Genomic DNA, 16,906 nt, shown 5'->3' on the forward strand with positions numbered 1-16,906 from the left:
TTTTAAGCAGATTAATGTACATATAACTTTCAATTTTATCCCTGAGTGAATGAAAGCATCACCTGGGATGAAACTGCAATCATTGTGTGAGGGGAAAGGTTGGTCCTTTCTCATATTTCCCATGGATCTCTCCCAAATTATTATTTGTCCCTGAGTAAGAAACAGCTGCAAGGAATAATTTCTATTACTAGAGAGAAAGTGAGGAAAAGCTTCCACAAAGTGCACCAACAAATCTTTGGATTCTCCCTTAAGTAGCTTTTTTTTTTTTACTTAAAAGCAAAATGATCAAATTGATGGCATTTCAATTACTAGGGTCTGACTAGGAAAATACAAGGATTTTGCCCATTTTGCTAGGAAATTTATTTTCTCACAAAACTTTTAGTCATTTGTGGACCTTTTTTAACCCATGACCTATTTTCGAAAGCACTTAAACATTCCCAGCATTCTTCCTCATCCCTGAAAGACTATTTATCAGTTACAGTTCCACAAATGTCCAAAAATAGCTGACAACAGATAATTCTTTGCAAATTTAGAGAAGGATATCAAGAGTCTTGGATTGGCCTAATACTGTACTTATATCAATTTATACAGAATTATTACCTTCTGAAATTCATTAAAAGATACTAAAACATTCATGTTTAAATTAAAATCCACTGATATTGCTGGCTTTCGATAAAAGGCACATTGTTTTTATTATTGCATTCTAATGCATCTATGAAAAGGAGTCTCCAGAGTCTTAGGCAGGTTATTTCTTGGAAGAGATACTGATAGAAAGGCCAAGAATGTCCACAATATTACCTCTTGAATGCTTTTCAGTGGGAGATAACATGATAGTAATATGTTTTGGAGTTGGACTGGGCTCCTTACTGTTCCATGGATAGTCTTGATCACAAATGTCCACATTTCTTCCACAGACATTTTTTAGAGATTGCTGATCTCATCCATCATCTGTTCTCCTTCCCTTCTTTGATCCGCTTGAACCTCACCAAGCATAATTCTTCATCTAGGACAGACTGACTGGTTCTTTTTACAATCTGTGGTATTGTCTCTCAATCTTTACTTTGAAGGTATGCTTTCTTTTACTTGTTCTCAATGTCCAATTTTTACACCTATCTCTACCAATGGAGAACCTACTACTTCAACTATTCTGATATTTGTCATATAAATATGCTTATGATCCAATCTAAATCCATCATGGTCTTATTCTTTAGCTAGGATTAATCCTATAGCACACTGTTCAGCTGCATCTGTTCTTGAGGTTAAAAACAAACCTACCAACTTCATTTCTTGATTGTTAAGCAAGATTTCATTAAACATGCTGTTGCCTCTATCTTTTGTCATCTTCGTATTAAAATTTAAACCATTTTTTTTCACTTTCTATTTTTATTTTCCTTATTGGCTTCTCTAACACTTCTATACTTTTACCAAACAAAAAGATTCCCTCTATATATTGTATATCACAATGTTCTGATATCCAGTTTTAATTCTAGTTCTGATAACTTCCAATCCATTCATTCTGAATACATTTGGTGAACAAATTAAAAAATGATTTGAAGATGATATGCATCTTTTTCTCTTTCCAACCCTGAACCACTCTGTTTCTTCAAATTAAATTATAATAGCTTCTTATTTGTTGTAATAGCATTAGTATGTTTCGCATTCTGGACATGATATAAACAATCAAAGACCTTTCTGTAATTAAGGACTAAAAGGTCATCCTCCTTAGACAATCTTATTCTATCATATGCTTTTAAAATCTGTTTAATATTCTCTATTATTCCGTTGCTGTTTCTGAAGCCCACATTTATTTAATATGTCTATTTCCATACATGAAACTAATCTTCTTTCTCCCCTATTCCCGGCACCCCCAATTCATAGACCACACTATCTTATCCCATATTTACATGGCATAAACCAGCATTGTTTTATTTTAAATGAAGTTTGCAAACATATAAGGTTGCCAGATTAAACAAAAATTCAGATCATCGCAATAATGTTAAGTAATACTAGTTTAAATTAGTTTAGACAGCATATATGAATAGCTACCGAATAATGAAACAAACAAAGCTAAAAAAAACTTGTCCCCATTTGAAGGAATATACACATACATAATTATTTCTCAGTACCCACGTGGGATTTCTGGTCGTTTCTCAAAGATCAGCTCCTCAAACCTTATAGTTTCCAGTCATGAAACCTGAAAGGAAGTGTAACCACAGATACAGGTAGTCCTCAACTTACAGCCACAACCAAGTCTATTGCTAAGCAAGAAATATGCTAAGTGAATTTGCTCTATTTTATGACTTTTCCTGCCGTAGTTGTTAAGTGAATAATTGCAGTTATTAAGTTAGTAACACAGTTGTTAATTGAACACAACAAGCATTATCTTTGCTTGTCAGAAGGTCCCAAAAGATGATTCAATAACCCTGGGAGACATTGCAACTATTACAAATACATTCCAGTTGCCAAGCATCCTAATTTTGATCATGTGACCACAGGGCTGCTGCAGTAGTCCTAAGTGTGGAAAACAATTATAAGTTCCTTTTTTTCAGGGCTGTTGTAACTTCAGTCACTAAACGAATGGTTGTACATCAAAGACTACATAATCTGAGGAAAGTAATAAGCAGAGAATTGTTTCCAGGATAGTGAGTAAAATACTATTGCTGCACACCATTTCCCACAGCTAATTTATGATTTAAACATTATCTTCATTATAATTGCTATTTGTCATTATAGGGTTACTATTGTGGAGTATTATATAGGCAACATCCACCAATCTTTATGTTATGAACTTTTCATGTATTACAGATTATACTGTACATTATCTTTATCATATTTGTGAAAAATGCAGTCTAGAATTTACCAGTCAATTTGCTCCATTAAGCTAGTGACAAGACCCTTATACTATTTAACACCTTTTTATATAACCTGACTCCTAATTTGTCTTCTTCGTTCTGCAAGTAAAAGAAGCCATGCCTATTAGACTAGGTAAGTACAACCAAGGAGCACTTTAATGCATTTCTGAGATGCATACAAATCTAGATGGAGTTTTATGATGCTACAATGGGAATAGTGTTCCAGCATAATTTCAGCTATAGTCAATATTTTTCAAAAATATCTATTGGGATAACTACGAGATAAATCTAATAAACCAATTAGGCTTAATTTAAAATGGAAAAACAAGCTTCTGATCTTCTGGTGGTTACTTCAAAAAGCAGAACAAAGTCAAAGCACTCCTGTTTATCATTTACATCAGGGGTTTCCAACCCGTGGGCTGCAGCCTACTAGCGGGCCATACCGGGCGATGGAAACTGCCGGCGAGCACAGCACGTGTGCAAGCCATTCACACAAATAGAGCTGTATGCGCACGCGGAACCATCTCCTCTCCCCTCCCCACTGGCCCACAAAACCAGAAACATTGGGGAACTCTGGTTTATATGACATCATCTTATGGCATAGTATGATGCCTGTCAGCCTAAATTCTCATTTCTTCCTTTGTTCTAGAGTTACTTCTCTTAATAATTCATTCAACTGATACATTTCTACTTTAACAAAGAAGATTTCTCATTTGTAACATACGAAGAGTGGTTTTATTCTTTAAACAAGCTTAACTAGGGCGAATCTCTGGAATGTAAAACTATACATATAATCCAATCCAATCCAATCATACCAAGCACACTGCAGAGGAACTAGGGATGCACCAAAACTGCATCTACTTCCAGGGGCTGAATTTCTGATTCTCCAAACAGTTTGCTCCAACCAGATCACCACGGGGGGAGATCATTCAGTCTCATTCCTTGGATGAAAAGCAAGCTAAAACAAAAAAAAAATGAAGCTCTCTTCATTATCTACATGGAATTTAAATTCCTCAAACTTTATCTTTTATTAAGCTAGTCCAACATTTACAGAAAAGTTGGATCACTATGGAGATGCAACGGTATATGGATACTGGAAAGCAAAAGAAGGGGAGAGGAAAAATGCATTCAGTCTTGTAAGATTCTGTTAATGTAATCTTAAACATAGAGCCAGTATTCATAGTTGTACTTCTTGTCTGGACTACCTTGAAGGGCTAAGAGGTAGCTATTAAGGAAGGATGAGTTGGTTGGTTGATAAGAAGTGATAAAGATACTTATAGGTAACAAAAGTGTATGTGACTAAAAAAAGGGGAAAAATTTGAGTTAAATAGAAGTTTATTTAAAAGCTTTTAGAAGATACCTTATTTCAATGATGAAAAATAAGAGTGGAGAGATGGGCTGAAATGTAAAATTAATGATCTGTTTTCAAATATCTCCCCATTCTAGATTGAGTGGACTGCAAAAATTACCCTGATCTGAGGAAAACCTATTGATCACTGAATCTAATTCTTCTCTTCTTCCCGCTCATTTAATGGAAGTATCCACTTGTCTTGTCACAATCACCGTTAGTGTCACAATCACCATTAGCAGCACATGATTTTCCAGAATAGAAGTTTAGAAACAGACCTGATCTCTTTTGATTCTGATTTAGAGCAGTGCTGGTTGTACCTATCTTTATTTTTAAGGTATGTCACATACTCTTTCAAATCCTAAATTCCTTGGAATCTGCTCGTCAAATGCTCTGCCCTTAATAGGAACTATTTCTGTTTAAAGATGATATATGCAGACTAAAGGTAAGTGCTACATTACTTTATTCCATTGCAACTAATTGAGCAAAAATATGATATTGAAAGGCTGAGTAGTTACACCAGCATTAATTATTAATTTGCTTTTATGATTCTAATGTGGAAAGCAATATACTTTTTATATTATGGTCAGATATGGGGATTAATATATGAGACTGCAATTCTGCATATGCTTACCCAGGAATAAATTATTTTTAATTCAATACTTGTTTTATGTAAAATTGTATAACTTTTGATTCTGACCTTAACTGAATTAAACACTGAACATTAAGTAGCAATCAGTATGTGCCCCATTCCTCAAAAGCTAAATTTTTTGTTGTGCTAAACAGGTTAAATCACAATGAATTATGGGAAATCTTGATTCCAGATGGAATGTTAAATTGAATCGTGCAGGATTGTATTATCATGGACTGGTTTTGAAAGCATCTTTGCCATTTCTAATTTTCTGGAGCAGCAATTCAGGAAGAGATATGGGCAAACAAATTTCCCTGGAATTCCTGCCTAGTTAAGTTTAACTGGTACAATAAACTGTAGTCTTTCACAGGGGTGTCAAACACGTGGCCCACGAGCCAGACATCTGGCCTGTGGATGCCACACCCACCCTTCCCCACAAAGGCAAAACCAATCACCATACGATCTGTGATGTGAACAAGTTTGACACCTCTGGTTTATTTGCTTTGTGAGGAGTGGAATAAATGAATTTAACTTAAGAACTTCAATAGAATCAATTATCCTTAATATGGTATTACCATTTCTTTTTAAGAGAAAGAAACAAATATAATAGAAAGGTAATTGTATATTGTAATTGTCTTGTTCTGTAAACAGATACAACATATCTGGAAAATGATTAATTATTAAATAAAGACAATACAAATAACTTTTTCAAACACAATATGGAATTTTGTTGAAAAGACTGGGGAAAAAATGGATATAGCCAGTTCTGGTGCAACAGAAATACACAAACAGAAATCTAAACACTCGCAGAACTGAACCTAACTGAATTAAAACACAGAAGACATAAAAGAAGTTAAAAAATATCTGTGGAAAGTGGTATGGCCATTCCACATCTTGCATATTTAAGATCACTTGATACAAATTGCCTATTAACAAATATTATTCCAATAAGAAGGTGGAATATGATTTATAAAATATGAGATATACTCACATATTTTAATGATTCTATATGCAGAACTAAAGTGATAAATTATTCTACAATAGAATGTTTTGTAATGATTAGCACATCAGGTAATTATGTGATCTGAGCACCTAGAGCTGAGCTACTGTAAATAGGTGTACTGAACATTTCTAATAACAGTTTCTTATGTAGCCTTATTTACACTTCCATACTACATCCAAGCAGAAAGTACTACGAAACATTATGTTTAGTATGATGATCAGAACCATTTCTTTCAGGACTACTGATAAAATCTTATTTCAAGAAAGTTCAAAAAATACTTACCAAACCTTTTAGCAAGTTTTTAGAGGATTGTATTATGGATAAACTTGCTGATGATATGGCACTCTGCTTGCCAGCAAGTTTATATAATTAATCATTATTAGATATTAATTCATCTTTCTTAACTTTCTATCACACCCTAGGCAGGGTAGTCTATATAAGTGACTCTCACAGAGTTAACTGGACCAAGTAAGCAGGATGCAACCTGTTTTTCATTGGGGATCATACAAACCGGAGATAAAGTAAATAGTGTCCCTGAAAGTTTGCCTTTACTTTCTCCCACATAAGTGAAATGACAGGTATACTTGGCCGCAATTTTCTCATTCAGGCAAAGGTTGACCACTTCCAATTCTATCAAAAGTAACTACAGGTAGTCCTCAACTTACAACAGTTCATTTAGTGACTGTTCAAAGTTACAATGGCACTGAAAAAAATGACTGTTTTTCACACTTATGATACAGGTATGATGCAGCATCCCCATATTCACATGATCAAAAATTGGATGCTTGGCAACTGACTCATTTATGATAGTTGCAGTGTCCTGGGGTCATGTGACTGCCTTTTGTGACAAAGAAAGTCAATGGGAAAACCAGATTCACTTAACAACTGTGGCAAGAAAGATTGTAAAATGGGATAAAACTCACTTAACAAATGTCTCACTTAACAGAAATTTTGGGCTCGGTTGTGGTTGTAAGTCAAGGACTATCTGTATGTTGTACTTCCAAAACAAATTGGCTGAAGATGGATTTCTACTCTTATTTTTCAGGATTTGAAGTCAGAGAAGTGGGTGGTAGGGTATAAAATTAAGCAGATGACTAAGAATTTCCTCTTTGAAAACCCAAAGACAATTTTCAGGTTTGATATAGAGAAAGTCCCTGATATACATGCTCTATTTGGAAGAATAGGTACCTAATAGATTTGGCATGAACATGTTTGCTTTGTTTGAGGGAATGTTTTCCAAGGATAATGGGAGACCAGGATGGAATGGCTCCTTAACTTTTCAAACTTGAAAGTTAGCCATTTTTCTGATATTGCTGAGGTATAAGATTTAGACTTTCACCCAACTACCTGAAACATTTGAATGCACACATAAACACATGCACATACATGTATGTTTGTATAGATGACTTGTTGCCTAAAATAATTTAATTTTCAACTTAAAATGACCAATTCTTTTTCTCATAGGGGATGAAGTAACTGCATAGCTTTCTTTTTAACCTTGTCATCATGAATCCACATCGATACAAACTTCAGATACTTCCTGGAATTAAAATTCAAGGGAAATTGAAACACAGTAAACAGTTTTATAATTTCACACAATATGTGAAGGGGCTGGTTTGATCTCAGCAGTTTTTTTTCCCTTTCCCAAGCTTCAAGCCAATGTTATTTTATCATTTGAGGCATATACTTCTGATACATTTAATCATTTCAGTTGTCACATTTTTGCAACTAAATCATCTCTTTCACCACCAGCCAGAGAAAGCGTTTACTTTCTGTTCTTTTTCTTTCCCTGCTGGCTTGCTTTGTAAATTGACATTAGAAAACTTAGTTTCAACTTATTAAATACTTTGTTCCATTTCATTCAGGAAAAAAACACATATTCCCACAGAGAAACACTTTTTAAACTTCTGTCAAGACCAGGCATGGAAGGACTTAACTATGGAAAAATAGTTGGGAGTTAAAACCCAAGCACAAGGTCAGAAAACACAAAGTTCTTAAGCTTTTAAAACACCCACACATTAGATTAGGGAAAGAGCAAGTTTGGAAATTTTCATCTATAGTTCAACACAAGTGTTTTTTTTTTAAATTATTTCAAAGAACCTAAAACGTTGGACACAAACATATTACTCTGTTTAAAAAATCTCTATGCTGGGAAAGTACCACAATGCAAGAAATACTTTCTCTTTAAGAAAAATGCAGTAAGGTTTTTTGTTGTTTTGGGTGTGTGTGTGCGTGTGTATACACACACATACACACACACACACATCCTTTCCCAATTCTAAACTGTCCAAACCATTAGACTGTGCCACAAAAACTCCCCGAGGAAAGCGTTCGTCCCTTCCAGTTATTATATTGCTTCCGGAAAAGCTCGGATCTTCTGGGAATGTTCATATAGTAAAAGAAACTGCAGGCATTTTATTTGCTAATAATGCAAACAAAAGGTACGCAGCACAGCCCTAGATAGCCCAAGTGCGCTATTCCGCGCACGTGCTGCAAGGCGACACTGGGGCGAGAAAAGGGTGGCGGGGGGGAGACACTTCGCAGATAACAGCGTGAGGGGGTAAATCAACGCGGTGTTCAAAAGGCACAAGTTTGCTTTGTTTCGCCCCTCTCGGTTTTGGCACCACTCCCACCAAGCATCTTCCAAAGAGGCTGCAACTGCAGAAGCCCGAGGCGAAGGCACCACAAGGCTGACTGCAGGACTGCAGTCAGGAGAATCTTGGCACGCAGCAACCTCCCCCACACCCTTCCCCGCCGCCGCCACCGTCCGGCCATAGGGTGGGGTCTTTCCACACACGCCACCCCGTCTGTACCATACCCACAAAAAGGAAAGCGACAGAAGCGGTGCGGGGGGGGGGCGGTGCGGGAAGAGATGCCCTTCTCCCGGGGGTGCAAGTGGGGGAAAGCGGGAGATGAAGGTGCGAAAGAACCCAAACAGTGCAGGACTGGGACGCCCTTCCTCACGCTTAGGGAACGAGGCATGAGGTGAGACCGGGAGGGGCCGGAAGGCCGCGCCTCGTGAGGGGCCCGACTAAAGCACCCCGGCTCCTACTCCTGAGCTTTAACGGCGGCTGGGAGAGAAAGGACTACTTCTGACAGACAAAAGGTAGGAAAGAGTTTATTACTGCGGAGGCGCCGGCTACGCAGTGCCCTGCCTCAGAGGAGAGCCGAGTAGCCGCCGCCGCCGCAGTAGCCGCCGCCGCCGCCACCGCCACGCCCCACCCCGCCAAACTTCGCCCCCTCCCTTCCCCCCAACGAGAGGGCAGGATGGCAATGGGGAAGGCAGGTGCCCGCGCGCGTTCCCCGGCAGGTGCTCGGGGCTCCCCCGGAAAGTTTGCGCGCGAAGATGCGAAGCGGAACGTCCTCCAGAAAGAGCTGCTACGCCCTCGCCAAACGGGCAACCTCTTCCAGACACGCGCCGCGGGACGGAGATTGTCGTACCTTGGAGGAGTCCTCAGGCTCCTCGGCTTCGGCCACGGCTTCCGTTGGCGTCCGTCCTCCAGGACTCCCGGGCTGGGAATCTCCCGCTGCGGTGGTCTCATCCTGCGGGCTCCGCGCTTCCGTAGAGCTCCCGGTTCCCATGTCTGTCTCTCTCTCTCTCTCTCTCCCCGGCGTCCGCTTCTCCAACCCCTCGGGCTCAGGGGGCGCGCGACGCTTTTCAACCAAGAAAGAGAAACTAGGCGCTAGCAGCAATAATAGAGCTGTCCAGGCAGCTGCGCTCTACGGCTCCTTAACTTCAGCTGCTCGGGAAAGCGGTCAGGCTGCGACTGAACCAACCCTGGAGGTTTCTGCAAACTCCTTTAAAAAAAGAGAGAGAGCCAGCAAAACTACCTCCTCCCTGGTCCCCCGCCCGCCTCTCCCTCCTGCTCCATCACATGAGCAGAGCCCCGGACACGCCTTGCAGCATCAAACCTGGGAATCAAGGAAGAGCCGGGCGAGGAGGCAGGCCAAGGATTGGCTAATATCCCCAGTACCTTTGGCCGGGCAAGCCCCGTCTGGGTCTCCCTATTTCCCACCCTCGAGGTCGTCCTTCGACTTGTGCCCAGGTTCAAGAAGATGAGAAGTCACTCCAAATCCCATCACTCCCATGAATGGACTTCATCTCTGAATTCCATCATAAAAGGAGTGGGGGCGGGGGGAAAGGGGGAGGAGGCTTTATGGAGCACCTGACCTTCAGCTTTGAGCTAAACAACCTCTGGGCCCCTCCCTTCCCGGCCTTGAGGGATGCATCTGATTGCTCTAAGGTGCTTAACTCTTCTATGGGTAGGGGATGGGGGAGGGGGGATGTGTAGGAATCATGGATTGGATTTAGTGCAAGAGTTCTTTTTATATTTAATCTGCGTCTCCATCACTGTCTGAGGCTTCTCACACTTAAGCACCACATAGGTAGACCCAAATCTGGAGTGTAGTCTGGTATATTAATCTGGTAATTTTTCAAAGGAGGTAATTGGACGAAAAAGTCAGATCATGTCAAAAGCGTCAACATCTGTCAGCACTCAAGCCACGGATCCTCACGTACAACAACCATGGGTATTGTGGGATCAAGCAACAGTCAATAAAAATGACAGGTCAGCAGCATATGATATAGAATTGGGTGGAACATGAAATAAGTCACATTGTTAATTTCTTTTAAAACAAAACAAAACAAAACAAAACCAGCCATTCTCTCATTATTACTAAACTGTATTGAAAGAACAGTAGTTGAATTCAGACATAGTCTAAAATAGTCTATAAAATAGACCTATTGTATTCTGTGAGGTTTAAATACTATTGATTTCATTGATCTCTTACTTTTAAAGGTTTAGCTGTGCTTAAATAAAACCTGGGATTGCTTTCCATTGTGGTTGTAAGAAAGGTTATAAAAGCTTAAAAAGGACTGAAAATAAAAAAGAAAAGATTTGTAGTCAAACCCTGAAAATTAGTTGTTCCTTACAATGCTAGTTATCTATAGTATTATTAACAAATATCCTTATGACCTTAGAATAAATTGTTATATAAACGTTCAGTTGTATTTTGCTAATGTTTTACATATTGAGATACGTACATTCAAGTTAAAACCTCTTCTACACAAAGACTCTCCCATAATCATTGGAGAGGTAAAAAAAAAGTCAAGATGGCAGCCACAGTATTATTACTGAAACCCCACAGTAATTTCTGCAGGGAGTGTGGATTCATGTGGGGCAGAGGGAGGTGTATTTTATGCAGCTTTCCTATAATAAAAAGTAAAGTATAGATGTACTGTAAACATTTCCATCATTATAATAAAGAATGAATAAATTGATTACATGCTTTGGGAAGCAGTTATATATGTCATTGTCTTCATTTGATGTGTACAGATCAGACCCATGATGGCAAACCTATGGCATGCTTGCCATAGGTGGCACATAGAGCTGTTTGTGCAGGCACACGAACCCCAGCCAAATCTACCTACACTGCTCATGCACGCACCTCCCAACTGGTTTTCGGCCCGTTTGAGGCCTTTTTCGGCCTCCCAGAGGTTTGAGGGAAGCCTCTGCAGCCTTTGGAGGCTGAAAAACAGGACCGTTTCATCACTTCTGCTATTTCCCGAAATATCGGAAGTGACAAAATGGACTCATCAGTATTGCTAATGACAGGAATTAAAATATGTATTAATAGTTTGAGCTGGTGATTAAGGCAATGGACTACAAACTAGGAGATCATCAGTTGTAGTCCTTTGGCATGAAAGTTGGTTGCGGGAATTTGGGCTACTTAGTCTTTTAGTTCCATCTCACAGGACAGTTCTAGGGGAAATAAGAGGCAGGAGCATTATGTATGCTTAAATTTGATAGATTAAAGGTGGGATCTAAATCTAATAATATCAGGTCTATAATTATATCAGGCCTCTTAATCCATTTTTACTAATTATTTTATTTGACTCCTGATCGAAAACTGCCCCCACAGTACAGTCTGAATAATATTTGGAAGCAGTTGCTATCAAACTTTCCCGCAGAAGCTCAAGCCACAGACAAATATTCAGTAATAAAAATAAAACCTCTTAAGATTTAATTGTTACAATACTTACCAAGCCCCTAATACAAGGACAGCACAAGACAGCAGATCCTACCTGCATCTTCCCGCCATCTCTAGATCCCGTTTCTCTACTGTATTTTCTGAGTCTTTTCAATTAGCTCTTGCATCCTTCACTATAGCAAGACCCTGTATAACTGATGCTTTTTCTAAGTTTCTTAACTGTTTTTTAATGCCATAATTCTCCATTGGAATAATAGTGCATCCTTAGAAGGTCAGTTAATGTCACAGAGTGGGATTTTGAACATAACAAAGCCTGTCTTTAAAAGTCAAAATACTATTAGTTCCTACATCCACACACCCCATGCAACCAATAAGTATTTTGGATTCCCACACCTTAGGAACTCATATTTATGGGAGAACGCTTTTTGCTTGTCATTTTAATAGGGATATTTCCTTTTGGAAGATGCAGTTCGTACAATAATAATAGTAGTACAATTTAACTGAGTTACTGTGGTTGCTAAACCCAGTTTCTGCCGTGGACTTTTTTTTTTTTGGCCAGAAATCGAAAGTAAATAGCAATAGCACTTAGACTTATATACTACTTTACAGTGCTTTACAGCCCTCTCAAAGCGGTTTACAGAGTCAGCATATTGCGCCCAACAATCTGAGTCCTCATTTTACCCACCTCTGAAGGATGGAAGGCTGAGTCAACGTTGAGCCTGGTGGGATTCGATCTACCAAATTGCAGCAGGAATAGTTTGCAGTACTTCTCTCTAACCACTGCGCCACCAAGGCTCATGCTGGTTTCTGGTGAAAAAACGTTGCAAATTGTGGTGCTATGACATGGGACACTGCAAACAGACATAAATGTGGGCTGGTTGCTAACTCAATACAGGTAGTTCTCAACTGATCACCATAATTGAGCCCCAAATTCCTGATGCTAAGTGAGACAGTTGTTAAGTGAATTGTGCCCCATTATACAACCTCCTGTCACAGTTGTTAAATGAATCACTGCAGTTGTTAGGTTAGTAACATGATTGTTAAGTGAATCTAGCTCTCCCGTTGACTTTGACAAAGTCACAAAAGGTGATCAGATGAGCACAGGACACTGAATATGAGTCAGTTGCCAAGCATCTGAATTTTGATTACATGACCATGGGGATGCTGCAACAGTTGTGTGAAAAACTTGGTCATAAGTCACTTTTTCAGTGCCATTGTAACTTCAGTCACCAAACGAACTCTTATAAGTCAAGGATTATCTATATATGATTATGTGAGGGGAGAGGCAGCTGTTGGAAATTTGAATCTACATCCTAAGTACCCTTTTGGGGGTCAGTTGTGACTTTGGTTACTAAGTGACTCATCATAAGTCAAGGAAGTCAGCCAGTAATCAAAATGAAGCAGCCATCTTGAGTAACAGGAGGACCACAAAAGCAGCCATGAAGCAGCCATCTTGAGTAACAGGAGGAGCACAAAAGTAGCCATGAAGCAGCCATCTTGAGTAACAGGAGGAGCACAAAAGTAGTCATGAAGCAGCCATCTTGAGTAACAGGAGGAGCACAAAAGCAGCCATGAAGCAGCCATCTTGAGTAACAGGAGGAGCACAAAAGCAGCCATGAAGCAGCCATCTTGAGTAACAGGAGGAGCACAAAAGGGGAGCAAGAGATTTCAAAGTTGGAAGTCCATCTGGCTTTATTCTTTGAGGATAACTGAAGGGAGTGACTTAAATTTAATGATCTGATGGTAGTTAGTTGAATTTTCATCCGTTTGATGTATTAATTGAAAGAAAACTAGTGTAATTTTCTGCCTATAAAGTGGGTTTGAAAATGGGGCTTTTTTTCTTCATATATAATGCTTGAGTAATTCCTAAAGCTTTTAAAATATTATTGAAAGTGAACTTTAAAGTATGTATCTTAAGAGGAAGTTTAAAAAAAGATGTTGATTTTAGAATTATTTTTAAAGAAATGTTTAGAGTTTTAAAATGGATGTTGTATCCCTGCAGTCACATGATCATGACCCAGGTGTTTGGCAACTGGCTTGCTTTTACAACATCACGGTGTTCCACACTTACGTGTGATGCCATTTGCTACCTTCTTTGTTGGATTTCTACAAGGAAAGGAAAGGAAAGGAGGAAGGTGGCAGGAGATTGCAAATGGCGACAATGTGACATTGTGCTAACATTGTTGGATTTGCAGAAGGATGAAAGCTCCAACATTTTTGTCACTAATTGGTGCAGTGACATGACGTTGAGCTTTAACATGCCAATGAAGATTTTGAGCTCAAATGTAGTCCTAAGTCGAGGACTACCTGTATATATAGATACACACTAACATATGCTAATACACACCTAATGGGAATACAGTGCATTGTAGAAAATAGAGAAAAAAATAGGAAGATAAAGGGAGAAGTTGGAGAAGAATCAAAATAAACAGGAGACTGGCTCTGACCATGTTTCAAGGAAGCCTGTTCCCTCAATATATTTAATTAGATAATTAGCATACTCATCTCCAGTTTGTAGTAAACCTAGTTAGACTTTGTTTCAATTCTCTGCATTGCTTTGCTGTCGTCCACTGGCCATTTGTGGTTTTTTTGTTTGTTTGTTTGTTTGCAGCCAGATCAGGTAAACCTAGACAGGAATGCATAGCCATGCACAGCCATTGGGAGACTGAAACCCAGTCAGTTGAGCTATTTTTTAAAAACATGTTTTGATCTCAACCCCTGCCTTCCTAAAAAGATTATTTTCATTTTTCTTTGTATTTTATAATTTGATAAACTAATAAAAATAGTAGGGCTACTATATCTGAGCTCCAAAATTCAGGAAGACCACTAGATGGTAGAAAACAATTCTTGTGTACCTCCTTGGTTCCATCTGGTGGTCATTTGGAGGTTTGCAGCCCAGATTATTAAGATACAGGGCCAGTTAGTGGATAATATTTAACGTCAGCCTGACGCCATATTTGCATATAACCCTCAAAAGCAGATGCAGCTCCAGAAATCTCTAAAAGTTGCTATGAAGGTGAAACCATGTTTTTAAGGCAATGTAAGGGAGAAAGGATTAAAGAGCTAACTGTGGAGTAATCATATATACCGTATTTTATTTTACTTAAGTCATGTACAATAATTATGTTTATGTCCTCATCGCACTCAGTATTTTTTTCTCATGTATTTCTTGACTTGATGTATAAAAGCCAAGTGTGGCTCTCAGGTTGGAACAAAATGTACAGCTCTTCTTGAAACTATTCGTTAATTAGAGAATATATTCGTAACCTTAGTTTACATTGCCTTAAAGCAATAATTATAGGCAGTCTTCAACATGTTAATTTAACATGTTTCAAGTTATGATGGCCTTTGAAAAAGTGACTTATGACCCATCATCAAAATGATGACCATCATACCAACCCCACAGTCATGTGATCACAATCCGGGCATTTGACAGCCAGCTTATATTTACAATGGTTGCTGAGTTTTACAGTCACATGATAATGATTTGCCACTCTCTGGCACATATGACTACTATGTTTTTTTAGTGGCTTCTCCCTTCCATCATTACTACAGATAGAACATGTATCCAGGACTTAAGGAATTAAATATCACAATTATTATAAAGTTTTGGGGAATCACATGGTCTGGAGACCTGCAAGATATATTAAAAATAGAATCAACAAGAGTAGATAAAAGTACACAATATGTTGTAGAATGTGAGGAGAGGAGGATCATTGTAAAGATCTGGTATATAGAAGACATCATTTATATTTAGCTAATATTGCTTGCATAATAATGTACTCTGCAATTCAACAGGCTTTCATGAACAACAGACCCAACTTCTCAATTACTCTATTAAAATGAAGTTTCACTGTAGGACCACAGGAGTTTGACAGCCACAGATGCATCACGCGCTGGCCACGCCCATGCCTGGTTTAGCAAAGGGGAAAAAAATCCCGATACATCACATGATGCTGCCGTAACATGAGTTTGACATCCCTGCTACAGGCCTTTGTCCAGCTGAGGTTGGAATCAAATCTTTGACTACTTTTCATTTAGGAAATTTCAGGAAGGCACAGGAATAGATTTACAATCCAGAACACACTAAATTTTGTCCAGCTCCCATTACGTCCCCTAATCAGGGTTTGCAGTTGAGTGAAAATTTTGTTTTTAAAACAAATGTTGAGTGACAGGAGATGGCAAAGAAACAGTGATCTCTATCTTTATTTCTGCTCTGTTGACTGAAGCTGGCAAGATACTTGAACACCCATAATTAGAATATTTGTACAGAACGGATTGATCTGTTACAGAAAAAAACCTAATGCAATTGAGCATATTTAGGGTACAGCATATAAGGATAAAACATTAGCCACAGCATAATATATGTTGACTCAGATCATATCGGAGTTTATCAGTGCAGCTTACTTATCTTTTAATTCAATTGCCAGTCTCATCTGGGCTTTAATTATTATTTGACTTAGCTACCTTGAGTCAAATTAGGCATTCCCCAGTTTTCAGTAGGGCTGTTCAGCTTTGCAAGCAAAAGTCTTTGGAGACATTTGTGCCTAGACAGCAGCATCACATAAACAACAAAATTGGAAACAGATAATAGCAGTATGATTTTAATCCTTTAAATAAGCAGATGATATCCTACCTTCTTTCATTAAACATTTTAAATAGTAAAAGCATTTCTGATTAGTCTGTAACAGGATATATATCTTTTGTTAAGCTGATAGCTGCATTAAAGTTTGCTTTATATAGTAAAAGCCACAGTGCAAAAATGGTGGGGGAAGGGAAGAACAAAAGATTTTTAAAGGTGGGTAAGAGCCAACATTAGTTTATATTTCAATGTTTGAGACTGAATACATTTAGACTGAATATATTTCTCAATAACTTCCCATTTAAAATTAAAATAAATGAATTAGTTCTTCCATATTTTCCTCTGTGTAAGGTACATTTAAGCCTATGCATGAATTACCAAGTGTTTTACAGCCTTAAAGAGTGCCCTGGACTTATGATTCATGTTACTTTTACAATCTGCTGAATGCTTATAGAATGCCAGCAAGCAATCTAAATAAAACAGGGAAGTAAAAATATTT

At 38.5% G+C, this 16,906-nt stretch overlaps 1 protein-coding gene across 2 annotated transcripts in view; it reads right to left on the reverse strand.

Moving 5' to 3' along the window:
• AKAP12 (A-kinase anchoring protein 12) overlaps nucleotides 1-9,924 on the reverse strand; it is a 53,028-nt gene extending 43,104 nt beyond the window's left edge. For both annotated transcript variants that reach the window (XM_087939490.1, XM_087939483.1), the window contains exon 1: nucleotides 9,276-9,924. In XM_087939490.1, the coding sequence (XP_087795616.1) occupies nucleotides 9,276-9,416 (141 nt within the window). In that variant the 5' untranslated portion in view covers nucleotides 9,417-9,924. The remainder of the gene's footprint in view (nucleotides 1-9,275) is intronic.
• Between the last annotated feature and the right edge of the window lie 6,982 nt (nucleotides 9,925-16,906).

The sequence above is a fragment of the Pseudonaja textilis genome, chromosome 1 (genome assembly GCF_049901715.1).
Source record: "Pseudonaja textilis isolate UNSWEBS1 chromosome 1, rPseTex1.2, whole genome shotgun sequence".
Lineage (NCBI taxonomy): Eukaryota > Metazoa > Chordata > Lepidosauria > Squamata > Elapidae > Pseudonaja > Pseudonaja textilis.